Here is a 26208-nt window from a genome sequence, read left to right as displayed (position 1 = left end):
TTGATTTTCTGACTAAACACTCAGCTGCCCCTCGGTTAGTTTACTCTTTAAAAAAAATAATTGATCTCTTTTTCCACTCATTCACTCTGCAGCATTTCTACAAGCACGTCATTAATCTGTCCACTTCCTTTCCTAGGTCGAAGCGCAAGATCCTGGGTCGCAAGGAGTCTGAGGAGGACAAGTCTCAAGCTGGGACCCACCCGCCGTCTCCCCCCACCACCCCTACAGCCACGTCCCCGGGGAGCGTGTCCTCTTTGTCCCGGCAGACGAGCTCCATCCAACGCAACCTCCGGAAGTCGTCCACCAGCAGCGACACTTTCAAGGCCCTGCTCCTCAAGAAGGGCAGCCGCTCTGAGACCAGCTTCAGGATGTCTGCAGCCGAGATGCTCCGCTCCACTGACCCTCGATCCCAGCGGCCGCGGTCTGACTCGGTGTTTGACCCCCCTGCCGCCTCGCCCTCCCCCCCGACCACACCACACAGCCCCTGCTCCTCCCCCAGTCGCAGTAAACGGGCAATGGACGAGTGGAGCCGCTACGAAGCCCTGGCTCTGTCCTCGCCACCGTCATCGTCATCGTCCTTTCAGATGAGCGGGTATAAGTACGGGCGCTCTCGCACACCCCCCTCTGCCGCCAGCAGCAAGTACAACGCCCGCTGCCGAATCCTCAGCAGCCCAATGACAGTTATCTGCGAGCGTGAGGGGGAGTTGGCTGAGAGCGAGTACGGCGACACGGCGGAAACTCTGTCTGCGCCTGCGGTCCGGACTCTCCCGGTGCTCCGAGGCTCCAACGGCACTTTATTTGACGAGAGCAGCAGCTAAAGAGCAAGGAGCGCCCCCGTCGAGTCAGGGAGCTGAACCCATTGTAACCAGGTAGGGGGCGTGAGCCAGTAGGAGGCCCTCTAGACACACCCACCTGAGCCCCACCTCCTCGATGCAGCCTCTGAGGGAGTGGACATGTGGGGTTCCTGGTGTAAGAGGTCAGAGGTCAGAGGTCGCCCCCCCCCCCCCCCCCCCCCCCCCCCCCCCCCCCCCATCTTGGACCGAGCTGAACTTAGTCTGAAGTGGAGAAGTGGTCGTGCTGCAGCTTTTTCGATTCTCCCATGATTCTCTCCTTCGTTTGAGTTACTCACCCTTCGTTTTAAAAGAATAGTGTTTCTTTTTTACGCCTGGTGTTCTTAGTTTGTTTTCTATCTGTTCTGCTGTTTTTAATTTTTTACTCCACCCTGTCCAATAACCCAACAAGCCGTTAGTTTCTCTAAGGGACGAGGTTCAGGTGGCAAACCGAGGTGAACGGAAGGAACCCAAGAAGTCGCAAGTCGTTTGCGTACTTTGCTGCTGTGGTGCTACATAGCTAGGCAGTTGGAAAGAGTGGAATGTAAAAGGTGTGCTAGGAGCTCGCCTCGTAGATTTTCTCAGCTCCTGCCTCTCTCCCATTGGCTCTGGAAAGTGTCGGGGAGAGAGAGCGCCACCCGCCGGCGAATGTTGGCGTCAGAGCTCGAGAACGTGTGGTACAACCGACGGCTCCCCGGTTAAACTTCAGTCACAGTTAGCAGCAGGTTTTTTTTTACTTCGTGCTCTCACAGTTCAGTGGTTTCGTTTGCAGAGCTGGGGTGTATTTTTAAAAATAAAAGGTCCAGAGAAAGTGCAGAGGGATCACTGCTGCCCCCTAGTGAGAGGGAGGAAGTGGAGGACAGAGGCTCAACCAAAAACAGCAGATTTACTCTATAAAAAGGCTCATAAAACCTCTATCGATTAACTTTTAGTTTGTAGATTTTGCACTGTGCATAGGTCTTCTCTTTGTTTGTGACTTAAAAAGTATGTTTTTAAAATATTGTTTTAATAAAAACAAGTGATGTCAAGACTTGTGTTCGAGTTTAACAATCAATCTATAAATGTAAAAAAAAAAGAAAGGACATGAGATGAAAAGCTGGTGCTGGTCTCTCGGTGATCGCGTTGGTTACCAAAGAGGAAGCTGTTAATCTGGACGTGAACACAATCTGAGTGTGTTGGCTCATCAAACACACACACACACACACACACACACACACACACACACACACACACACACACACACACACACAGCCCTGTCACTGTTTGCTGAGACCTGCTAGAAACCTTTTAGGGCTTAAATGATTTCTAAAATGCCGTTGACCTTTCTGCTCAGTCTATCCCCTTTGCAGTTTCATTATGTTCCTGTATGTACATACATAGAGAGAAAGAGGAGTTCTACGTAACATTTTTACTTATTTTCACAGAATTTGTACATTTTTAGAGCCCTGTGTTAGTTGGAAGGGAGTGGTTTCCTATTTGTAGATTATTTATTTTCACATAGCAGGGTTGCAGTTCGGTAAACCGGTCGACAAGCAGCGTGATGAGAGGCACGGGGGCGGGGGGGGGGAGCAGGGACACGTTTACTCCGTTGATCCCACCAGGCCGCTTTGTTCTTTTAAAGGGTGCTTTTTTAGAAAAACTGCAATAATGTCAATATTTATGCTGGAGCCTTCATCTGGAGTCGTGCAAACCCCACACTGGTGCCCACAGCTGAGCAAATGTGTTCTCTGTGGAGACGTAAACCGAGGTGACAGGCGTGAGACTTCATAACAGCCACTGCACCCTGTGGTTTAATCACCTGTGACCAAAGTGTGTGTCCCCCCCCCCATCCCCCCCGAGCTCCCGCCTGCTCCCATGATGGAGCACATGGGGGGGTGCAGGCCTGTCTCATGTCAGGACACGTCTCAATCGCACAGAGCTCGCGGAGAGAGGAAGAAGAGGCTGTGCCGTAGTGAAGCTGGAGGAAGGCGGCTGACGCTCTTGTGTATGTCTGTGAAATAATAATAATAATAAAGAGAAAAAAAAGATATTTAAAGAGCTGGTGTGTCTGTGTCATTTCTCTCCCTCCGGATGATTCACGGGCATCTGCCGGGCCCAACACCCCAAATCACCGCCTTATCGCCATGGCACCCGCACTCGTCCGTCATCCGGAAAACTCCAGAGGCCATAATTTACACCCCCCCCCCCTGCGGGGTCATCCGTTATGTCTCCTTCTGGACATCCCATTAGCCCACACACTGAATCACAGGCTGGGCCCATAATAGACCTCTCCACTGTGGCTCAGTCGAACAGTGTCTTGTGTCCTATCGACATCCCCAGCAGGCCCCAACCCCCCTCTGCACGGCGAGCGTTCGTTACCGGCAGCAAAGACACAGCGACAGCCTTTTTAGTATTTTCAATGAAGTCGCTCCGCTTCAGATTGAGCAGAGTCAGCGGCACGAACACGGTGTCCATCTGGCCGCCGGACAGAGATCAATACCGACTCCTCCCAGCCATGATCACAGTATTGACAGTTCTGTGCTTCCAGCCTCTCCTGTTAGAATCCAGACCACATGTACAGTGTCCTAACGAGACCCAGATGGATGAGAGACGTGACAAAGCCTGATAGTGTGTTTGTAGAATGACTGGTCAACAGGAACTGCTGCAATTATTCAACCATTAATCCCAGTATTTACATTCGACACTTGTTTATCGCACATTAAACAGGGTCTATTCGCTGTTCATGTTTTGAAGGAGATAAACAGTTATAATTTCTGACTTGAGGAGCACTCAGAGAGCAGCAGATCTCACACACTCATAAATATCAATCCCCTAAAGACGCCTGATTTGTTTCATCAAGATCCATGAATTATTCTCTGAGAAATCAATGAAAACGTAGGAGTGCAAATACCACACAACCACAAGGGCCACACGGTTGAAGCTGTAATATGCAATATGAATGATGTGCATCCCCTACAAGCTGCAGAAATACAGCAGAGTTTATGTTTCCACTCTGATTTGTTATCTCAGTTTAACCATTTTAAAGTAGAATGGCATTAAGTAGAGCACATTCAACCAACAAGGCCCAACACTCCCCTTAAATTCAACCCAGCTCCATCTTAGTTCCCTAAATGTGCCTGATTGCTTTCATCAAGATCCATGATTCGGCTCCGGACCAAACTTTAATAGCTTCCACCCGTACTTCATCCTTCCACCAGATGTGGTGGTAATCTGTTCCATGGGCTGTGGTTGTGGTGGCCTCACGTATCATGTTTTCGGCCTCTTGAACATGTTATCAAAGTTCTGTCTCAAGGGAATTTCTTTAAACTTTGAATTTGTTGACTCTTCGATCTTAAATGTCCGAATTTTGCCTTTTAAACTAATTCATATCTATTTTGACTCTTGTCACATTCATCCATTTATTGAGATCAATCTAATCAATCATCTGCAGGTCTCTGAAACCAACAGTTATACCACTGCAGTAAGTTTACACAGTTACTAGTAATGTGTGTAGTCACAGCAGTATTTTTACAGCCTGTCCCCCTGAATGTCTCCTTCAGGCTGGAGGAGGTAAATAAAATGAAAACACACTGACTGTGATGTTTGGAGTAAAACTCAGTGTGTTTCCTCTCTGCAGCAGCTTCACCTCAGAGCAGAGCCGCTGAGATCAATCTGACCAATGAACAACAGACGCAGGTGGAGTGTGTGTGTGTGTGTGTGTGTGTGTGTGTGTGTGTGTGTGTGTGTGTGTGTGTGTGTGGGATTAAAACAAGATATCACTGCTGCTGAGAGCCTGAACATGATATTGGGAACAATCCTGCCACAAATAAAACGAGTGACTCAGCAGACGTGGCCCTGGCGGCGAGGAGAAGGTGAGAGAGGACGGAGGGTGAAGTGAACTGCGGCGAGGATTTCGTACGACTGATGAAAAGGTCACGACCAGCGGAGCGTGGAGGACGGTCACATCTGTGTCCACTGCAGATCAACAACTCGCTCTCTGAAACACCATCACCAAGACGGGACGATGAAGACAAGAGATGAAGGTGATAAATAATCAGGAATCAATCGTTTTATGAAGCGTTATATTTATTATTGATTATATTAAAGTTTACACAATTCAAAAGTACTTTTTCCCATGATTCAAACATCAGAGCTTATGTTATTTTTCCCTATTAACATCCATCATGTCCCTTATTCAAGATTAAAAACAATTCACAATCTGTCAGGAGCTGAAAATGTAAATATTCATATAATGGAATGTATAAAAAAAGGTAAAGTGGTGTTTAAGGCAGAGTGTGAGTATTAGTTTGTAACTGTCACTCTTTGTCAGTATGTTACACACACACACGGTACAAAAAATGTAAACACATGAGAACTTGATTTTGTGTTTATCTACAATAATAAAAAAAAATGTCTGCCATGCAAATGTTTGGCATCTTTTTTTTCAGCACCTGTGACCAGACAATTCATTTTTCATTCACATAATTGGATCATGCTGGCGTGATTGCTGAATTCACCAGGAGGATGTTTGTTGTTAGTAAATAGGAGGTAAAGAGGGTCGTCCACTAACCAGAGGGTCGGTGGTTCGATCCCCTCCAGTCTATGGGCAAGATCCTGAATCTCACATTGGCCCTGACAGCTGTGCCGACTGTGTGTGTTCGAAACATAGAAGCAAATACAAGTGGTATTTGCTAAGTGCTGTATTCCTCCAGTCCACTTAGTGTCAAATGATAGATGAGATGTCAGTGACGAGTGGGATCAGATCAATTCAGCATCATGTCTCCAGCAGTCTGTGTTCACTCACCAATGATTCAAGAGGTCAGCTGAAGCTTCACTCTGAGTCAAGTGGCTTTTTAGGCAAAGTTCTTCTGTATTTTCTTGCTCTGATGAACTGTTGTGACACAGAGGAAGTGCCTGACTTGGAAAAACGGTTGTTTTGTTCAAAGGCCGACTTGATTTGTCAAACTCAGAGAGTTAAAGCCTCATTTACCCTCGTACTTTATCATCTCTTGTGTTGACATGGCATTAGGAAGTGTTCTCTGTGGCCAGAACAGACAGAAGAAACACTTACATGTATCAATAATTTGTGTTTTCATGTACATGTAGTGAGTGATTACTGTGTTACAACAGAACTGCTTCATTTCCACATCAGCTTGTTACATTCTGACCGGATCAGTGAAATTTAAGTGTTTTTTTGTACCTTTAAGAAAAAAGCAGCAGAGGAGAGAAATGTCTTCTGACTCCTTGGCTCCCTCTGCTGGAGATATTCACTCCACTGCAGCCACTTGCTCCTCCAGCTGTTTAAAGGTGGAGTTCACTGTAGCTGCTTTCAGACAGGGAGTCTAATTCAGTAACTTTTTGGTTAAGTAAATGTAAACTGATGCAACTTATGTAAAGAAATAGTAAGTAAGTACTTTTTTAAATGACCTTTAAATCTTAATCCATCATACGTCATTAATAGGAGCTGTGTTAAATTTATCAAGTGTTGTGAAATGATCATATAAAAAATCTGCCACCGTGGGTTCGATGCTGCGTGACCTTTAAATCTCTCTAGTGCTACTCGTCTTTCTTCAGCACCCAGACCTCGTTCCTGCGGTTGGTCAGTTTGAAGGGGCTGTCGTACCCGACTGTGTAATACGGCTTGTCCACGAACGGGACGCCGTCCCTCTGCAGGCTCTCCAGGAGTTTCAGGAGCTCTTCTCGCTTCATGTTCTCGTTGGAGAAGCCTCCGTACTTCCTGGAAGAGACGGACGAGTAAAGTCTTTAATTGATCAGCTCTCTTATTGATCAATAATCAGCTGGAAGATTTGGCTTTGAAACTGTTGAGGATTTTGTTTTTTTACGTTACCTGACGTAAGCGGTGAACTCCTCCCTGTGCTCCACAAACACCAGCGGGTCGCTCGGCTCCGGTGGGTTTTCCTGATGCTCCTCCGGGATGTAGAAGGACACGGTGAACTGGGACTCGCAGGCCGGGCCGGCCCCCGGGTCGACGCGGCCCGTCACAGGGGCCGTCATCTCCACCTTGACCTCTGAAGTCACAAACGCATGGACACTCACTTAAATATGAAAATGATACTTGTGATTTGATGTGTAATGAGCTTGTGTAGGATTCACAGATTGAACATTTTCCCAAACAAACTGTGGAGGCCGATAAAAACTTCCCCTCACATAATGAGACCTGAGCAGCTGTTGGCCATGTAAGCCCAGATGTGGTTATTAAACACTGTGATTATAGCTCTGACTCCGTGCTCTGCAGACTCACTAGTCAACTACACAAACAATACATGTGCTCGTAAATAACGCTGGCGTAAAGTGCTGAGTAAGAAACAAAGGCAGTGGCGCTGTAACAAAGTGCTGAGCAGGAACTAAAGAGAACTTTCTCCTGCATTTATTCATCTGCTCTCTGTCCTGAAACCAGACTCTACAGGATTTCTTTCTGCAGCACATGAACTTTATTCACTCGACTCATCGTTGTGTTTAATCAGCTGCTGTTTGACTTAGTCGGGTAAAGATTTACTTAAAAAAATGACACAAACTAACACACGTCACAAACAATGAATCACTCGAAATGAGCCTTTCACACATTTAAATATGTATGTTTATTTTCTAAATTCAACTTCTGTGTATTTGGTCGTATTAGTGTTTTCTTTTTTATTTATAGTTATTTTTAATATAGTTTACGGTTAAACTGTAAAATACCAAGCCTGCGTTATAAGGGTTTGATAACGAAATTTTACGAGATATCTGAAAGTTTTTAAACCCTAATATTGGAATCATCGGCCAAAGATCCAGATCAGCCCGGCTCCATCACATCTCCTCAGCTTCTCTTATTATTATTATTCTTTAGGCGACGTTTCAGAGGTAAAACAGTTCGGACTCACTCTTGAGGTTGTTGCCCTGGATGTAGCTGAAGAGTCTGCGGAAGCCGTCTTTCATGGCTGCGTCCAGATGCATCCCGCTCAGAGACGTGCTCATCCACTTGGTGGCGTGGTAGGTGCGGACCTCATAGTCCTCTGCCTGCAACACACACGTACACACGTAAACACACGTACACACACACATACACAAACCAGGATTTCAGCTGCACTGACGCTGCAGATTTATTTATTCATTTATTTATTTTTAACAATGTTGCAGTTAGGATGTGATCGATGAGACCAGAAACAGTGAGTCAGCAGTTTTTTAGAAAAGGTCACATGTATCGATCGCTGTCACCTCAAGTGGTGACCTCATGTGTTTCCTCAGGTAGTTTCACATGAAAACAACAGGGATCATTAGTTTCTCACTGTTTTCACTCTCTCTTACAACAAATTAGTTTTTTCAACAAGAATCAAATTAATTCCCCAGTTTTTCTATTGAACTCAAAGACGTGTGTGATCCTGTTGATTCTGTAAAGTCATATTTCAGGATGAATCTTCAAATTAGAGATGAGAACTGAAAACAGTATCCTGCAGGATTCAGATCAGGTTTACCAGTGAGTCTGCAGCTAAGTTACATTCCACATGAAATTAAATTGAAATTTGTATCGCCTTGATCCTCACTGTCCAAAGTTTAAAACTCTTTCTTCACACAGTTTTCATAAACTATCTAACAGGCTGACGACAGAGACAGTAGTTTAAAGTATAAAGTATTCATAAAAATAATTTCTTCTTAATAAAATATATATAATATCTTAATTTGTCTTTGTTGCTGCTAACAGCGAAGACTGTGTTATCACGGTATTTTCAGGGCTGGGCGTTATGTCCAGAGTTTATAATATAATTAACATTTTTATATCAGTATAACAAATGTCACATTTTTATTTCTTTAAAGTTTACAGTGACTTTTGCTCCTGAGTGAAGGTTGTGGTGTTAAACTCTTCTTTACGAGCAGAAAACGACAAACACTTGGGGTCAATCAATGATTAAACCTCCTCACTGTACAATGCAGAACTATTCTGATACTTTGGGGCTTTTATTAAATATAAAAATAATAAACTTTGACAAAGTGAAATCTGGAAACACTTGATCTCATTATTTGATCTGAACTCGTGTGTTTTCCTCTCGTGACGGTCTGATCAACAACGTGGGGCCAAAGGTTTTTTGCAGCTTGTTTGTTTTTTAGCTCATCTGGACATTTACCTTGTTTCCCTCCACCGCAGTGAACTTTGGGCTTTGTAGTCCGGTGGAGAACAGAACTTGTCCCACAGCTTTCAGCATCTTTAACCTGTAAAGGTCACATAAGCATCAACGATCACCTGCAGCATCGAGTCACGTGACACCTGTTATTCAACAGCTCATCTTGGGAAATAACTCACGTTCACTTCAACAGTTCATATAAGGACATTCAATTCTTCAACACACAACTCAACACATTTATTTACACACGTGACAGTTGTTAGAATATCTATTTAATAATAATAAACACAGAAACAGTAAATACCTGTGAATTGACGCGTCCGATCCGAACTGAGGGAGGCGCCTGTTTAATGTTTTCATAACACTGCTTCCGGTTACCGGGAGCTGACATCCGATTGGCTGAGCGAGTCTGGATTTCAAAATAAGAGCTCTCGTGGTGGATGGTGACGACAGAGTAAGAATTAAAAATTTAATTAAGTTGTGGCCACGTTTAAACTTTGGTTTTAGTGAGTTTGAGCTCATCTGCACTCACGTCACAAACAGCGTTTAATGTGGGATTATGTGTATTGTATTTTCTTAAGTTATTTGCGTTCTGTTTTTTAACCTGCTAGGCATTGTATAATAATAATATTTATTATTATTATCACAGTACAGAAGCATATTGCATTTACCTGAGAAAAACAATCAGCTGTTTTTCTGAATTAATGAGGTAGTTAAGTTGATCATTCATATGAATGCAATACGCTTCCGTAGTACTGGGTCAAATAAACCAAACAAATATAGTCTCAAAATTGTATACATTAATTCATAATAATATATCATTATAATTGTTTTTTATTATAATATAAATTGAAACATTTTATAAAGAAACCCCCCCAAAACGACATACATTAGTAGACAAAGGAATGGATCTTGGTCACGTTTAGGGGGCTGATATTTATGAGTGTGTGTAATTTGGTGCAGATCCAGATAAAAATCCAGATCTAGTGAGTTTAAAAGTTGCTTCGTCCATGTGGGGTCTGGGTGGAGGAATGTGCTCTGAGCCGCGCTCTAGTGTTTACTTGTGCTCACACACTGCTTTTTCATGAATACATACATTTGACCAGGAAGTGGAGAGTCTGTTCTAGGATGAGCATCTCCCATTTATTTACTATACTATTATTTACATCAAATGGTCGGTAGCTAATTTTACAAGAGAACAAAACTCATTTGCCTGATTTAAGAAACAACAAAGTCCCGGAGGAGAAACAACCTAAAAAACCAAGAAGACACTTTTCGATCGAGGACAGATCACGTTCGAATGGAAGAACAGCTGCTACACCAACAACGAGGAAATTGTGCTGACAATTGTTGCGTTGAGGCTTCAGCTGGAGATTTGGCAGGAGCAACAACGACGAGCCTATTTGTAAGAGAGAATCTCCACGGAGACGGACAGAGGAGCAGTTGTGTTGTTGAGCAAGGCAAGCGAGACATATGGATGCATAGTTGTAACATCTGTAACCCTATGTGTCATTGTTGATCTGATGGATGCAGATACACACAAGCATTTACTAAGAACCAAAGAAAAAGAAAACACTCCTACAGGGACATGCAATTCAATACAGAGACGATGGCGGCAGCTTTTTTTGTCTTCTCCTTGTCCTACGTGATGAGATCATAGAGCCAAGGGCAGTGGAGGAGGCAGAAGACAAGAGTGGTTTTTCAAATGCCGGTTGCTTACAAGGAGTCCGGATGTCACCGCTGGAAAGAGCAGCAAACGCATCATCACTTTCAGCTCCAGCATTTCCCTTACAACCTGCTCATTATTTCTCTAAGCAACATGACATAATGGAACAAGAGGACGTGGAAACGGTCAAACGGCAGATTATAAAACAGAAGAATAAAAACAGGGAATTCAAAAAACACATTTTCAATCGGCTGTTGAGTATTTTTGATGACTGCAAAACTGCATTCGAACATAAGGCTTTACGTCCGCCATCATTTAGTGCATTCTGTGCTCAGGTTGTCACTGGTGAGGCTCTGGGCGCGGTGGCGGCCTCAGGGATGGTAGTTCTGGTGGATGAAGGACAGAACATTGTCTTTGGACAGTTTCCCGGGATCCACGCGGGTCTGAGAGTCGTGAACGATGACGCCGTCCACCCAGGCCCAGAAGAGACGCTCAGAGTGGCAGACGCTGAGGATGAAGACAGAGGATACTGTTATAATAAATATTAAATTGTTATATTAAAAACTATCCCATATTAATCCCCGAGTCTAAGTCAATATTTTTGCTAAATTTGAAAGGATTCTCTGGAGATAACGCGTTCAAAAGGTAAAAATGGTTATTGTTGGGTCACAGTGACCTTTGACATCAAAATTCTAATCAGAATCATTCCAAATGAGTGTTTGAACTAAATTTGAGTATGAATTCAGAGGTCAGTACTTACTGGAAGGGAGCAGCACAGTTTGGTGGCATTTCATAGGTGGACGCTTTGGTTAACTTATTATAGAAGAACTTCATCTTGGAGTTCTTACTGTACGCAACGGTCCACGGCTCTAAAAGATGGAGAGGGAAGCGAGATTTTACAAAGGTTCAGTAAAAGCAGAAAACCACAAACCCTCAGTTCACTCAAACGGTTTCAACCACAGGTTTGTGGAGGCTTTGACGTGGTTGAAAGCAAATGGGTTCCGTCACTGAGCAGCACACACACACACACCACTGATAGTCTTGATGATGTAGAGGCCAGTGGGAAGGAAGTGTCGGTCGTCTCTGCCGGTGTAGGACAGACGAGGGATTCCTCCTGAACTCTTTGTTACTTTCATTTCTAGTCTGCATGAGGGAAGAAAAACAGAAAATGACGGATGTTTATTTGTTTTTTTTATTGCACAGGAAACAACAAAGATAAGATAATTATGTGAAACTCACCCTAATGCTTAATAGTTGGTGTTGACTAATGCAATACCTGTTTTCTTACCTGACAAAGATTTTCTCCATTTCCTCCAACCTGTACACCTCCTTCACTCTGGGAAAAGACAGAGGTTACGTTTACATAGCGTGACAATTTAATGCCACAACACTGAATTCTATTATATTAAAGGTACCACAAATACTGTGTTTAGCCTTTAGCACTATCAGAGACAATAAGATCCCAGTACATAAATTACACAACTGCATTAAAAATAAACTTAAATAAAAACCTGATAGGGTTCATGTCTGGTCGGCTTGGTTTGGCCACCGCCTTCACAAACTTCTCAGCCATTCGGATCCTGGATATACAACAGTCATTAGTTAGTAAACTACAGAAAACTACACACATTATTTACAGAAACGCAGCTACAACGTGGACAGTGAGTAGTGGATTATTAAGAGATCGTACATTAAACGAAAAAGTTTGTTACAAAGTACAGGTGGCGCTGTCCTACCTTTGGTTGAAGTGCTGGTCTCTTACGTCAGTGCCGTTGAGTATTAGTGCGTCCATTACATGAACTGCGTTGATTCTCCGCTGAGCTTTTCCCTACAGGCCAAATATACATGGATGTAAAACCAGCTCCATAAACAGTTGAGTCAGATGCGTTCTATGAAATTAAAATGTTAAGCTCTGAATCTTTAAATCATGTTGTGGAGAAAACCACAGACTCTTGATGAATGAACCCTTCTGTCGTAGAACATGGTCAAAGCAATATATAACCTGATGTCCCCTCCTACCACATCTTGTAAAAACAATGCAGGTCGTAATTTAAGCAATAACAGATATAAAGAGCGTGATATACGGACTCCCATATTTCATCGGCTCAGCCCGTAAACTCTCACCTCGCCCTTCAGCTCTTGGACGATCTCCACGCTCAGAAGTGTATCTCTTGGCAGCTCCAGCTTAAAGTTCTCCAGTTTCTTCCAGCGAACAGGCATCTTCCCGTCCCACGTGTATATCTGAGACTTCTACACACGTAGAGAGGAAACAGAGAGAACAGACGAGAAGGTGAAAACAGATTCACTAAGCATAGAAACGGTGAAATCAGCCAGTCAGCTCTTTGTTTTAATCTCTTCCAGTAGATATTCAAACAGGGTTACAGTTAAAATACTTACATTTGATGACACTAGTTTTAGTTTTGCATCCTATCATCCAGACTAATGATGACAAACACAAATCATTTCTACTACTTCACTTTAGTGAGAAAAAACACAAGTTCAAGACCTAGGTTATATGTTAAGACTCACCCCGAGCGCGAGAAGAAAGATCTGCTCTCCACCTCCCACAATGCACTTGTGGTCCAGTACATGACGCAGCTTATCAAGGGTGGTGGAGTTGAGAGATGTGAGCTTGGACTGGAAGGACTCCATATTCAAATTCTGAGGTGCAGCAAACAAAAAGGATTAAAGATGAGGAGCAGAAACTGAGAAACATTCTGAATTAGCACCACTAATAACAGCATTTCAAAATATCATAATTTATTAAAATAAACAAACAGGTTTTCTATTATTGATTAGTTTTAGTTAGTTTAGGTTTTTCTTTTATTATTAACAATTTAAAACACACAAAAACTGGGATTTATTAACTGACCTTGATGAGTTCGTAGAACTTTGTCTTTGGGTCTGAGGGAGCAGGAGTGACCCTGGCCTTGTCTGGTACCTGGAAAAAGACCAAAAAAACGTATTTAAAACTTGAAACAGACTGAAAGTACATTTATAGATAAAAGATCTATGAATTATATTAGATCTGTTGTCAAGGTTAAATGTAGAACAAAAACCGCAGTTTCTCGACTCACCCCCCAAAGCTTCAGACACTCCTTCCTGATGTCGGCCTGCCTCGTCTCTGAAAGCTCCCTACAGACGTCAACACAGTGTCACACAGTTAGTTCCACACACATTCCATCCCACACATAAAGCTAAGCTGGAGTAGAGATAACTGAATGGTTTCTCACGAGTCGACGACGAAAGCGTGGATCTTGGCCAAGGCCTTGATCTGGACAACGCAGAGGCTGCGGGGAGAGAGAATTCACTTCCTGTCAGTCTTTCAGTTTAAAGATGAAAACATTAAGTCCTGTCTGAATGTTGTGGATCCCCACCTCTCATTGGAGTTGACCATAAACTGATAGAAATCCGTGTCTTCCTTGATGATGCTCAGTGGAACCAAATCGGTAACGTCTCTCTCCGAGTTCTTCAGCTGGTTCAGTTTCAGGTTGACTCTGAACATGTATTCCCTGACGGGTTCTGAACCGGGCTTCAGACCACGGCACACGATGTACCTGAGGGTGGTTAAGAGTAGGAGCAATTTGGAGGAGATATTAATAACAAGAAATACTACTACTACTAATAATAATAATAACAATAATAAATTCTGTTGAAAAAAGATCAACGTATCGATCAGGCTATCACTAACGGAAAGTGACAAATCCAAATATTAATATTTCTTCACATGTCATCTTATGACCAGATATTCAGAGTATACATAAGTCTAAAAAGTTATCCAAAATTTGAATTTGGGGTATCTCTGCTGATTTAAGTTAAAGCATCTCAGTTACTACTTGGAACAAATGTTTGACCCAGAGAACAAGCAAAATATTAATGTTATGTAACAAAACTTCCTAATGTCGCTGTTTTGTAAATATTCACGGAACAGTTTTAATAATTTCCAACCTGCACTGTTTACTAATCAAATCCCCAGATCTCTCTGTATATACACAAAGACAGACAGACCTCTCAGAGTTGGCAGGTCTGCTGGTGATAGGTTTGAAGAGACAGATCCTGTCGAAGCAGAGGTACATCAGGTAGACCAAACCCACACTGAAGGGAGTGAAAAGGTCAAAGGTCTTACACACAAAGTGGCCACCTGCAGAGGACAGACAGAGCCAGGGGGGAGGATGAGTACATAACATGAGTATAAGGATATTGAGACTGAATATAATATTTTACTTTACAAACATCAGAGTGTCCACCTGACCAGAGTTTCAGTACCTGTCCTGAGTGTAGAGAGCGCAGTGAGGGCCTGACAGAGCAGCAGCTGTTTGCTCAGGATCTCCTGGATGTTTTCCTGACCTTCCACAGAGAAACCCTACCACAGACAGAGAAAATAATCAAAACTTAAGTTATTCAATCTCCAAACAGAAACCTCAATTCATTCCACGAACAGCGAGACTCTGCACCGTCACCTTGTAGTAAAATAATGACCGTGCAGAATAGTCTCACCCCATCTGCCATGAGGAAGTGCAGCCCTCTTCTCTCTGTGCTCTCCAACACAAAGTTTCTAAAGGCCGTCACGTTTTCTGGCCGAGTGATGTCCCCGTCTCCATCCACCCCTCCCTCACCTGGGATACACAGAGGTCAAGCTTTCACTGAATCATTCATCAGACACCTCCCGGCAGTGACGTGCAGGTTTTCCTTAGGTTTACCATAGTAGGGCTCAAACAGCTCGCTCGGCGCAGAGTAGAAATCTTCCAGTTTGAAGTCACAGGGTCCTTTCAGCGTCATGCCGAAGCCTTTGGCGTGCCAGCGTCTCCTCCACAGTATGTACTCTGAGAAGCCTCCGGGCCCCGCGCAAACGTCGCCGAAGTACAGGAGCTCCCCCTCACGGTCCTTTGTCAGAGGTAGCTACGGAATGAAAGTGGGCAGAGATATGGTCTCACTATCTCTACGTGTGGGCTTGTGTTGTCTGATCCAACACAAGTTCAACCTATCAACAGTCACTTTGACCCACTCACCCCTTTTGGATCCTTTGGGTTGGTGAACATGTGGTCGAAGCAGTGGTCGAGGTTGGCCATTTTCATAGCTGCTCTAAAAACAGAAAGCATATAAAACAATTTGTAGAAAATTAAACATGTGAAAAATTAAAGTTAACTGCTGCAAACTACTTTTCTGGCATCACATACGACAAACATGAATTAATACAATCTACATAAGTCTGCTACAGTTCTGGACATAGCTTCTATTTCAAAAGGCAGGAACTAACCTTCCTTCCATCCATTCATTGTCTTCCCCTTACATGAGCTTGGGTTTCAGAGGAGTAGCATATTTTAGAACTTGGGTGACTTATATGATATTAACCGCACTATGTTTGTTTGTCCAACTTGTGGAAACCACCTAAAGACTGACCTGTTGAGGAAGATCACTCCTCTGATCGTTTCGTAAGCGTTGGAGCGTGTCCGAGCTCTCCGCATCTCCTCGCCCTCCAGGTCATCAAATATGCTCTGAACATCAAGCAGACACAGCGGATACATAACCAGGAATGAAGAACGAGATTTGAACAGAAGTGAACAGTTGGTGATTTCTATGATAACTCACCTTGCACCTGAGAAGAGTGTGCAGAAGATCTTCGGTGCAAAACTCTGTCTCTTCCTCGATCTTAAGTTTTTTCTGTAAGCGACCGAAAAAACAAGAAATATGTTCAAGAATAATCATTACACACTTATCACATTTATATCTGAGTCGGTGTCCATGTTTTTTTGTTTACCTGTCCCAGAATCATCCAGTCCCTCAGTTCATCTGCATCTGGGGTCTCTGTGGTGCATTCTGGGAACCAATCTACCTTCTCTACAGCGCTGGGCTGGACAGACAAAGATCACGTCATCAGTACCACTGATGGTTGCTTGAATCCCACATGGTATTTCAAATCTAAAATTACTAAAATAATTTCAAACATTGGCTGTGTACCTCTGATTCATCGCGCCAGTCGACATTGAGCTCCCCCTGAAAGCCCTGCAGCGTGAGGCCGAGACCCCTTCTTCCTCGCTGAGTCGAAGCCTCCACGATCTCCTTGCGTCCCTGGCCAAACTTCCCTAGACCCTCGCCCATACGGAAACCCATCTTGGCCTGAGGGTGTGAGAGGTTACAGACAAGGGAGTTAGAAAACAAACAGCAGAAGAACTCCATATTTCTTATTAATACTATGGGAAAAACTTTTTTTGACACATCCAACTCCAAAATGTAGCAGTACAGACAATTAACTGTGTTAAGAGAGGTTTTCAGTACATTACCATGAGCTTCTGTGACACACTGTTGTACATAGTGAACTTGGCGGGGTCGTCGGAGGGGTTGTCTGAGGGGGCGTCTGTGTCTTGTCCATCAAAGGACGATATGGAGGGCATGGAGAACCCTGGTCTCTGGTCCTCCTGGTCACTGAGGGACTCATTCTGGCTGGAGTCTGGACAGAACAAAACCACACACACAGTTATTATCACAAGGATCCTCTTAATCACCGCAGTCAAAAGTAAGCAGGCCCAGCAAATAACTTTCAATTCTACAAATTAAGGAATCTACCTTGTCTGGATAATTGTGACTCCTCGTCCGAGCTGCTGTCTTCACGACACAACTTTGTCCCCTTGGGTGGGGCTGGCGGTGCTTCGGCTCTTCTCTTCATTGTGGCTGAGATAGAGCGGAGGGGACAATGACAGAAAGATAAGATGTTTGATGGATGGACGAGGTTCAAAATGAAATAGAATAAATAGAACCTGCATTAATTTACTTTAAACAAACAAAACAGTGGCAAACTAAACTACAAGTTCGACAAGGATGCACGTTTTGTACAAGAGAGACAGCCACTTCCTCATTTTTTGCATTTTTATCCATTTTTAGGCACCGGTTTCACAAAATGAATAAACTTATTTAATAACTTTGAGAATGTAATGTGAGCCCTATGAGACAAATTGTGATTAGGGAATATGGGCTATACAAATAAAATTCGATTGATTGATGATTTGTTTCATTCTTCTTTTTTTTGCAGTCTACAATTGAAATATGAGGAATTATATAAATTATATATATAAAAAAGTAAACAATGTCCAGATTATGTATTTTCAGATGTTAGGTTTATTTGTTTGTATCATAATTTAAACCAGAGCCATTAAAACATTTCCCACTCAAACACACAAACAGCCCCAGTTGGCGCCTTTCACGCATCAACAATATATTTATTACGTCATGTGTGAGCACCACAGAGCTTCCGTGTCTCTCTTCTCCACAACTTCACACTTTGATCGTTAACAAACTCACATTGTGTCCGATTCTGTGCAAATACGAGCTGTTACCTCTCGACTCGGTCATCCACCGTGCACCATAAGTTTAAAATGGTGAAACTCTGGTGAAGTGAAGGCTCCTGGCAGCTCGGAGACGGGGTGGGAGTTTTCTGTGAAACGAAACTGCGCAGCTTTAGCTTTAGCCGTTAGCTCTCCGCGTTAGCCAGCCCGCGTTTAGCCGCTCGGGAGGAAAACTTCACTCTTCTGCAGCAGCGCCGACACATCGTGAGCTGCGGGTCCGCGTCGACATTTTCCTCCTTGACTTTTATTCACGAGGAAACTTTGGTTAAATGTGAACCCGCGTTCTGTTTTTAGAGCTGTCAGGGGTCCTGCTTCCCCTATTGATGGCGAACAGTGATGACGTACTTTATATAAAGTCTGTCTACAGAGGTGCCTGTCGAAAAACAAAAACAAATACATGTAATAACCATAGGTAATACCATGTAATAATGACAATTATCAAAAATAATGAAGGTACCCGTGTTATATTATCAAATAATCACTATTATCATTATTATTATTATTATTATTATTATTATTATTATTATTAGAAGTATTAGAAGTATTAGAAGTATTACTAGTAGTAGTATTTTTTTTAAATATATCCCTACATGGGTTAATCTTTATTTCAATGCAGAAGCATTTATGTTTTTGTATCAAGAAATCAAAGGGAAACTGATCAGTAATAACATGGCTTATCCTTTACTGAAATGATTTAAAAAGTGACTTTGGGGAAGACCGATATATTTGTGTTCTTCAACAATAACCCCACCCGACAGGCAGGGACCCCTGTTTCTGCAGGTGTGTCCTCTTAAACAGCATTATCTGGTTCCATAGAAAGTTCAGGCTAAAATCTTTGTATAATTTTAACACTCCCAACTAGAGACTGTATATTAAGACGGACGGCCCCACTTCATCCCACAAACTTTGACCTTTTAGTTTGGTCCATATCCCTTCCATCAACTTGGAGGAGGCAAGATGTATGACCTATACTGCAGCCAGCCACCAGGGGGCGATCGAGTGGCTTTGGCTTAACTTTTGGGCAGCTGTCAAGTTGTCCATCTTTATGTACAATCTATGGTCCCAACAAATTTAAACGTGTATCTATATTTGAAATCTTAACTTTGAATGGGAATTTCTAAGGACCTATATTTTCTTGTACCTAAAAATAACATAAGATGAGACTAATTCACATGGAACTTTAATTGAATTGCTTTGTGACCAGGTGATTAGATTGACCTTTAACAGGTCTTGCATGCGTGTCAGATTGGGGTAATCCATTCTTGGCATGTGAATTAAGGGATCCTGATCTCCTTCATCAAAACAATTATTAGGCTGTTTTCAGTCGTGCTTTACAATGACTGAGGAAAACAGGCTCTCACACTCTCCTGTGAGAAGCCAGGATGACCTTTGTGATGTCACACTATCTGCACATTGATCTAAAATCATTTTAACCCCACATATTCATTTTGATTTCCTTTGTGCATTTTCAAAATGTGAGTGCTGAGCAATGTACAATAGATGGTCAAACTGTGCGGCCGTTGTGTTTTCAGCAAACACTCTTCTCCTTCTCATGCAGTTTGAAGTCCTTCAGTGCATTGCATGACTTCCGTGATGAGTCGGTGAAATCCTTTTAAGAAGAAGCTCCGTGGATTCGTGACAGATCGAGAGAGATCGAGAGAGATGACCTGAGGAAGCAGCCGAGCTCTGAGCTTCCTGACAGACGTTCTTAGATAAGATTTCAGAATATTGTTCAAAAACATTGAATTTAATTAGAAGGATTTTATTTTCTGCTATAAGAGCTGCACAGACATGTCGGATGAATTGGCCTCTACTGGTTCACTGAGAACCTCGGAGAACCTTGTACTGTAGTTAATTAGTATTTTACAGTATATGTTTTGTGTCATTAGCTTTTAAATCAAACATTGTTGTTTCTTGATGCATCTGTTACAGTGAGGATCTTTGAAAAGGGGATGAATGAAAGTAATCTAGTAAAAGATTGATGATGTCGTCCTGCTCTGTATCCAGTGATTGCTGGAATAGGCTGAAAACCTCCAGTCATGAACCATGAGGAGGATTAAGTTAAGTTTATTAAAGATATGGATTGATTGAAATATTATTAACGACAGGTTAATTTAGAAGGAATAATGTTTTTGTGTCTGTTTTAACTGTGGACACCTGAACCAGAATCCTTTGTACCAGTGTCACAATGCGATTTGCCCTTTTTTAATTGTACCTAGTTGATAAACCGTCTCTGTGACGCCTGCAGACGCCATCACATCGTCTCTTTGTCATTGATGTGGTTATGTGTTTCCTTTCGGTGGCCAATGGGTTTGGAACATCTTCTCACAGGTATATTAATCCAGCCCAGTGGATCTGCTAATCCCCCACTGACACACAAAGACACAAACACTGTCCAACACCATGTGACCTGCTTACGCAATGGGGCCAAGGCTTTATATACCACCTGTAAGGACTGGACTCCCTCAGGGGAGATCATCACAGTGAAGGTGTGTCAGGTTATCTGACTGAGGGAGCGGGGAGTGTGTCCTCGGACACAGGGGAGAGCTGTTGCTGCTGCCGCACTCTGAGGATCCAGGCTGAAGAGACCCAGCAGGAGCAAAGGGAATCCCAGAGATAAACTTGTCCAGCAGAACGTCCCGTGGCCCTGGTTGCAGGAGGTGTTTTTTTGTGGACTCAGCTGTGAAGCACCGGAAAGAAGGACAACCATGTTTTTTCGCATCCCTCGACTGACCCCTGGATATATTAGATACCTCCAGGTGTGTAAAATGCTTTAGGGTGATTTTCTTCTTTAGACAGATTAATGATTAGTGCTGGACATGAAAGGGCCATCTGCAGTGGCACAGCAGTGAAGCAAATTCCTTAAGAGACTCTAACAGAGACTTGTACAGATCTGGAGTTCAGGCCCTGCATGTATCCCTGAGCTTGAGAAAAAAACTGGTGTGTGTAGTTTTCAAAAACTCAAGATTTCTCTTAATGCTGCTTAGGCAGAACAGAGTAGAGGGCCAACATATTGTAAATATAGATTTGATTTGTCGTAAATTATCACTTTGCAGCTTTCAAAGTTTAATTTTAAACCAACACTGACTCAACCCGGCACATGTTCGATTGCCCATTTGTGTGTTTGTCATGCTGGGATTTAAAGGATTACAGCAGCCTGTCTTTGAATGGATTTGAATCAGAGTTGCCTTAGCTCCCCGAGGTCAGGTAAATACCCTCTAATTGGATCTCCTGAGAAATAGCATGAGATGACATGTTCCAAACCACGCAGTCTGCTGGGTATTTCAAAGAGCTGCAGCTGGATGCTACAGTGCACAGTGTTTACAGGGTCCAACCTCATTATCAGAGTTAATGTTTGATTATTCTCATTATGAGACAAAATAGGTCACGATTAGACAAATTATTCAATTGACATTCCTGCAAAAGGTGCGAACTTGTCCAGAGTTAATAAAAACAAGACAGTTTTTAGCCATGACGGTTCAATAGTTAATTTATATTGGGAAATTTGTATTTTCACTATTACACTTGGGCTTACAACTCAAACAAATTTACTCAATCCATAAACTTACTCCTAATATGAAAAATTCTAAAAATTACGATAATAATGAGATATATGTTTTAATGGGTTTAAACAGTGATGGGCTCAGAGAATGACTGTATTTATATCTGATCTTAGGACATGTCTCGGATTGGCCCAAAATTCGGACACATCTTCAAACCTGCAGAGGACCGTATGAGTATTGAAACTTGATAGAAATGGAGGTTCTAGTGCGACTCTTCCCCTTTGCTAAGACCATTGCTGGTATGAGACAAGCATGTGAACATGGTCAACTGTTTAAGGACTCCAGTGCAGCCAGAGCAAGGAGGAACCTTGCTGACCCCATGCCTTGGTCATCATCGGCCCTGGTGATGATCAGGCCTGGTTGTGGTAGTTGCGGTGATGACCCCTGCTGTCTCTTTCAGACTCAGGCAGCCCAGACCGTGCTGCAGAGCCGTGTGGGTCCTGCGATGCCGCGCATGGCGTTCCTGCTGGGGCTCATGGGTGTCGGCGTGTCCGGCTACAGCTCCCGCCAACTCACTCTGCACTACAAGCCGGCGAGTAACCTGTTCAGATGAGATGGATTGAAGATGGGGGACGCACACGCACACACACACACACACACACACACACACACACACACACACACACACACACACACACACACACACACACACACACACACACACATACACACACACACACACACATTGAAAGAAAAAGTTTGACTTTCTGTGAAATGATCTTAAACTAATGGGACCTTTCTTGGCTCTGAGCAGCTCCCAGGTAACCAGCAGAGCGACCAGAAGGCATCATGGTCGTCTACACCATGAAACAAGATGTCCCAATAGGTGGTTTCGGCTAAGCTACAATAACTGGCTGCTGGCTGTAAACTATAGCAACATATTATTTCGCAAAATGTCAAACTATTCCTATAAAGCAACATGGGAAGAAAAGCTATATTGTGGGAACTGATAAAACTAAGTTCAATGTTTCTCTTTTTCGGTTTTTCTCTTTGCATCCTTCCTAATAACCTCTCATGTGTGGTTCAAGTTGAGCATCATCCTTGTTTTTGCTTTATTGTAATTTTGTCGTTTGAGATGAAGAGATCGTTGCCTTAAGGGTTCGCTACTGCAGTTAAGAGTTTTAAAAAAAAATCCCTGTTGAAAACTACCTCTCCATGTAAACATAGTGAAGATTCATGTAACATGCAGTGAAACAGAAAAGGCAGCTTTTGGTGTTTCTGCTGAACTCGGTCGATGTTTTGCTTGAACCACGGTCTGTCCCCTATGCAGCGTCCCGTGCCTTATCATGGGAGCATTCAGGCTGAAACCGGCCCTCAAATACATCAGTGGTCCTTGAAGACACTTTGGCAAATGCAGCCAAGCTGAGCTTCGCGAAATCTCCTCCGAAATCTTTTAATCACCGTCACTTTTTCCTCTGGCCATTTCCGTGATGCAACACAGAGCGTCCTCTCTCGGAGGACAGCCGGTGTTGTGACGTCTTGACCTGTTTGCTCTTTTTGGATTCCTTTGGTGAGATTGTAGATGACAGAAACGAAGAGGGAGAGATATCACATCCGAAGCAGCTTCAAATCAGAGAATCAAGGCATTGATATCTAAGACTGGATTCTTGATTCTGGAGTTGAACGTGTGAGTTCTGGAGTTTGAGATAATCTCTGTTAAATAGTGACAAAAATACCAGAAAAGCCAATGAGGTATTATTATCGCTCTGTGCGGTTGCGTTTGACTCCTGAAACTGCAAAGAGAAAAACTCTACAAACAGAAACATGTGACGCTTGTGTGAACGATGCTACTTTGCACTTTTTTGTGTGTGTATAAAAACTTGTACATATCACTTTGCTGCTGAATGAGATTAGTAGGACATGACGTGAAGTGCTGCCAGCTGGTTTTGTGAGCTGGACTGGGAGACTTCTAGCTGGATTGACACATGGTCGTTGTCAGGCAGAGGAACCAGGACAGCCACCCTGGATACCACCTGTACAATCATGTGAATCCACCCGGACGTCTCCCAGTTGCATACCACCGTCGCACAAGATTATTATATAGATGAATGACCAACACGGTCTCTTAACGTAGGTAGATTTTCTTTCAATGTGTGATTTATAACGTAAAAAAAAACTTTGACAGCATGTGAATGTATCACCGACGAGGAATGAAAATTAGCAGAAAGAGGAATTTGTCATAATCTCCTGGTTCGAGGAAAGACAAGAAGAGATTAGAGTGTAAACGGGTCACAATGCAAGTGCAGTGATACAGTGATCCCTGAAAGATCCTCTTATGATCCTCTGGTCTTTTTTAGACCAGCTTATACTTACACGAGAGGGGCCACTGACCCTGAAATGAAGACAGGTAACAATTTGACAGAGCAAGAAGTGGGATCATTTATGTCGTGTTGACCTTGTGAATTGTATAATTGGATGTAGAGATAAAGGAAAAGATAAAGTTTGTTGTTGCTGCATAACCAGTTTTCCTGCTTGGCTTGTTTGTCATGTTGGTTGAATGTTAGTCACTGTTGTGGTACAAAGGCATAAAATTTCAAACACCACTTAAAAGAACAAGTTTGTATCAAAATCAACCGTTACATTGTGTTTAAGTGTGTTTTGTGGTTTAATTAGACAAAAATGAGACGTTACAATAGGAGTACTTCCATATTATATATTGTATGCATTTTTTGAGTGATGTATATTTACAGCACAAAGGCCCTGAAATAGTCTGCATTTAATGTGTTTCATGCTTGATATGTTAAACAACAGTTGTGGTTGCATTGTACTTTATGTTTGACCATCTTTGGACATGTATTATCTGTATGGTTGAATTACTCTGTAATACGCAAATAAACCATTAAGATCTTAAAAGAAAACTGGCAGATTGTTTTTTGTGTCTCCTCCTGTAACTTTCTCAAATACTGTGAAGAATATTAAAAAGAAGAAATACCTTCTTCGATCACTAGATGTCAGCATCGATTACAGACATTTTCTCACACCCCCTCTTAGACTGTGGAAAGGCTTGATTTACAGTAAGTGAACTGTAGTAATGTGGCAGTGATCCCTCCACAAGCTGTGTCATATGATCGAGAATATAGAATATAGGGCATCAAGTTTTTTTTATGGATGAATTCCATTCATTTTTACACTTTCCTTCCAAGTCAGATTCATTACTTTAAAGGTTCAGTGTTTAAGATTTAGGTGACAGGGATCTAGTGGCTGAAATTGAATATAAAATAATCCTTGTGATGTTCTCACTAGTGTATGTATTTTAAAATGTACAAACTTTAGTTTTTTTTCCAGAATGGGCCCTTTATATTTAAATAATTTATATTTACTCTCTACTTTTGTTTAATCACAGCCTGTTTCAGATAAGATAAGATAAACTTTATTGAGGATATTCACTTGTTACAGCAGCAGATATTCAGAATGATGTGGAGAGAACATGTTCAAGTATGAAATACAAATAATTTGTACATAATAACTACTCGAGACAAAAACATTATAGGTAGAAAAACATTTGTTCTCTTGCTCTTGTCTCTTTTACACTTCTTCTTAGTTACGTTAAAGGACATCACAAGATAAATGTCTTAGAAAGATATAAGACATGTATTTGAATAAAACCCCACCATGTCAACACATGATAATTTTAATGTATGAATCTAAAACTTTGTGAAAACTTTTCACGGACCCCCAGGCAGTGTGCCACTGAAGACCCCATGGGGTCAGCGAACCCCCATTTGAGAACCCTTGTTTTGAACTATGTCTCACTTCTCAGGTGTGTGTGTTTTATATATCGCTCTGCATCTGGAAATAAATATTGTTTCCCTGACAGAAGATTTGTTTTTTCTTGCTGATTCACTGTGGCTCAGGTCAGGCGAGTTGATCTGCTCGTCAGACTCACAGTTCTGACCCAGTTATAGATCTAAGCTGCTTTGGAATCAAACCCAATCTATCCCGGTAGGAGCCAGTCAAGGTTACAGCGGTGCCACCCTGGATTTCACCCAGAGCTTTAGAGATGGACTTCACAGAGGAAATGTAGGAAAATATACTGGGAGCGAGGAAATGTCCCTGTTTGTCTGGGCCCCTGTTTTTTATCAGGTTCTCGGCCTCAGGGCAGAGAGGAGTCAGAAGTTACAGGGACTAAATTTCTTCCTCTCGCTCACTCTCTCCAAACACACACACACACAAACAGTGACTCCATTATGTGTCTGTTTCACTGCCGTCTCCTCAGGAGGCTCTTGTTACCGTCTCTTTACAGCCGACAACAAAGAGCTGAATGTCTGTGCTACCAGAGAGATGGAGGAGAAGGAGTGAGGGACGAATCCACAAGGTCTTTACTGCCCGAGTGTGTGTGTGTGTGTGTGTGTGTGTGTGTGTGTGTGTGTGTGTGTGTGTCTGGAGCAGTTGTCAGTCTTGCTGTTTGTCTCTCAGATTCTAACCTTACAGGATCATACCTGGATCAAATGAGAGCAAATACCAAGAGTAGCCCCAAGTGTGATTTACAGATGCTCCTGTGTCCGGCTCTGTCACAGCTGCCTCAGGTGAATCAGTTCTAAAGAATCACTCCATGAATGTCAGAGTCAAGTTATCAAGTTGTTTGGGAGCAAAGGCTGAAAGTGCAAATTTGTTAAAAAGAAAAAAATAAGATAAACAAGTAATTACATACTTGTTTATCTACAAGATAAACAAGTAATTACATACTTGTTTATCTACTTTGCATTTATGATA

General features: G+C 42.6%; 3 protein-coding genes across 16 annotated transcripts in view; 1 reads left to right on the top strand and 2 right to left on the bottom strand.

Annotated features, from left to right (window-relative positions):
- nhsl1b (NHS-like 1b) overlaps nucleotides 1-994 on the top strand; it is a 96743-nt gene extending 95749 nt beyond the window's left edge. For all 13 annotated transcript variants that reach the window (XM_034580528.1, XM_034580520.1, XM_034580519.1 and 10 more), the window contains one exon: nucleotides 137-994. In XM_034580528.1, coding sequence (XP_034436419.1) covers nucleotides 137-818 — 682 coding nt within the window. In that variant the 3' untranslated portion in view covers nucleotides 819-994. The remainder of the gene's footprint in view (nucleotides 1-136) is intronic.
- A 4261-nt stretch (nucleotides 995-5255) lies between these two features.
- Nucleotides 5256-9338, bottom strand: hebp2 (heme binding protein 2). Its single transcript, XM_034580512.1, has 5 exons — nucleotides 9231-9338; nucleotides 8930-9014; nucleotides 7691-7826; nucleotides 6658-6838; nucleotides 5256-6546 (listed from the first exon to the last, which is right to left on the bottom strand). Exons 1-5 carry the CDS (start codon nucleotides 9284-9286, stop codon nucleotides 6366-6368), a joined length of 639 nt encoding a protein of 212 aa, XP_034436403.1. The 5' UTR covers nucleotides 9287-9338; the 3' UTR covers nucleotides 5256-6365.
- Nucleotides 9339-10949: 1611 nt separating this feature from the next.
- On the bottom strand, nucleotides 10950-18275 carry cmtr1 (cap methyltransferase 1). Of its 2 annotated transcripts, none has more exons than XM_034580508.1 (24): nucleotides 17889-18275; nucleotides 17157-17261; nucleotides 16874-17040; nucleotides 16551-16709; nucleotides 16351-16443; nucleotides 16182-16253; nucleotides 15993-16087; nucleotides 15602-15674; nucleotides 15293-15491; nucleotides 15090-15208; nucleotides 14859-14955; nucleotides 14601-14733; nucleotides 13970-14149; nucleotides 13826-13882; nucleotides 13670-13727; nucleotides 13465-13533; nucleotides 13122-13253; nucleotides 12717-12842; nucleotides 12329-12420; nucleotides 12104-12172; nucleotides 11881-11928; nucleotides 11623-11735; nucleotides 11353-11461; nucleotides 10950-11099 (listed from the first exon to the last, which is right to left on the bottom strand). In XM_034580508.1, exons 2-24 carry the CDS (start codon nucleotides 17254-17256, stop codon nucleotides 10964-10966), a joined length of 2496 nt encoding a protein of 831 aa, XP_034436399.1. In that variant the 5' UTR covers nucleotides 17257-17261; nucleotides 17889-18275; the 3' UTR covers nucleotides 10950-10963. The 2 variants fall into 2 exon arrangements, with proteins under 2 accessions (XP_034436399.1, XP_034436398.1); XM_034580507.1 differs by having other exon boundaries at nucleotides 17924-18269.
- Nucleotides 18276-26208: the final 7933 nt, after the last annotated feature.

The sequence above is a fragment of the Hippoglossus hippoglossus genome, chromosome 24 (assembly GCF_009819705.1).
Source record: "Hippoglossus hippoglossus isolate fHipHip1 chromosome 24, fHipHip1.pri, whole genome shotgun sequence".
NCBI classification, from domain to species: Eukaryota; Metazoa; Chordata; class Actinopteri; order Pleuronectiformes; family Pleuronectidae; genus Hippoglossus; species Hippoglossus hippoglossus.
The sequence above is the reverse complement of the archived record's forward strand: the minus strand, read 5'-3'. Positions and strand labels throughout refer to the sequence as shown.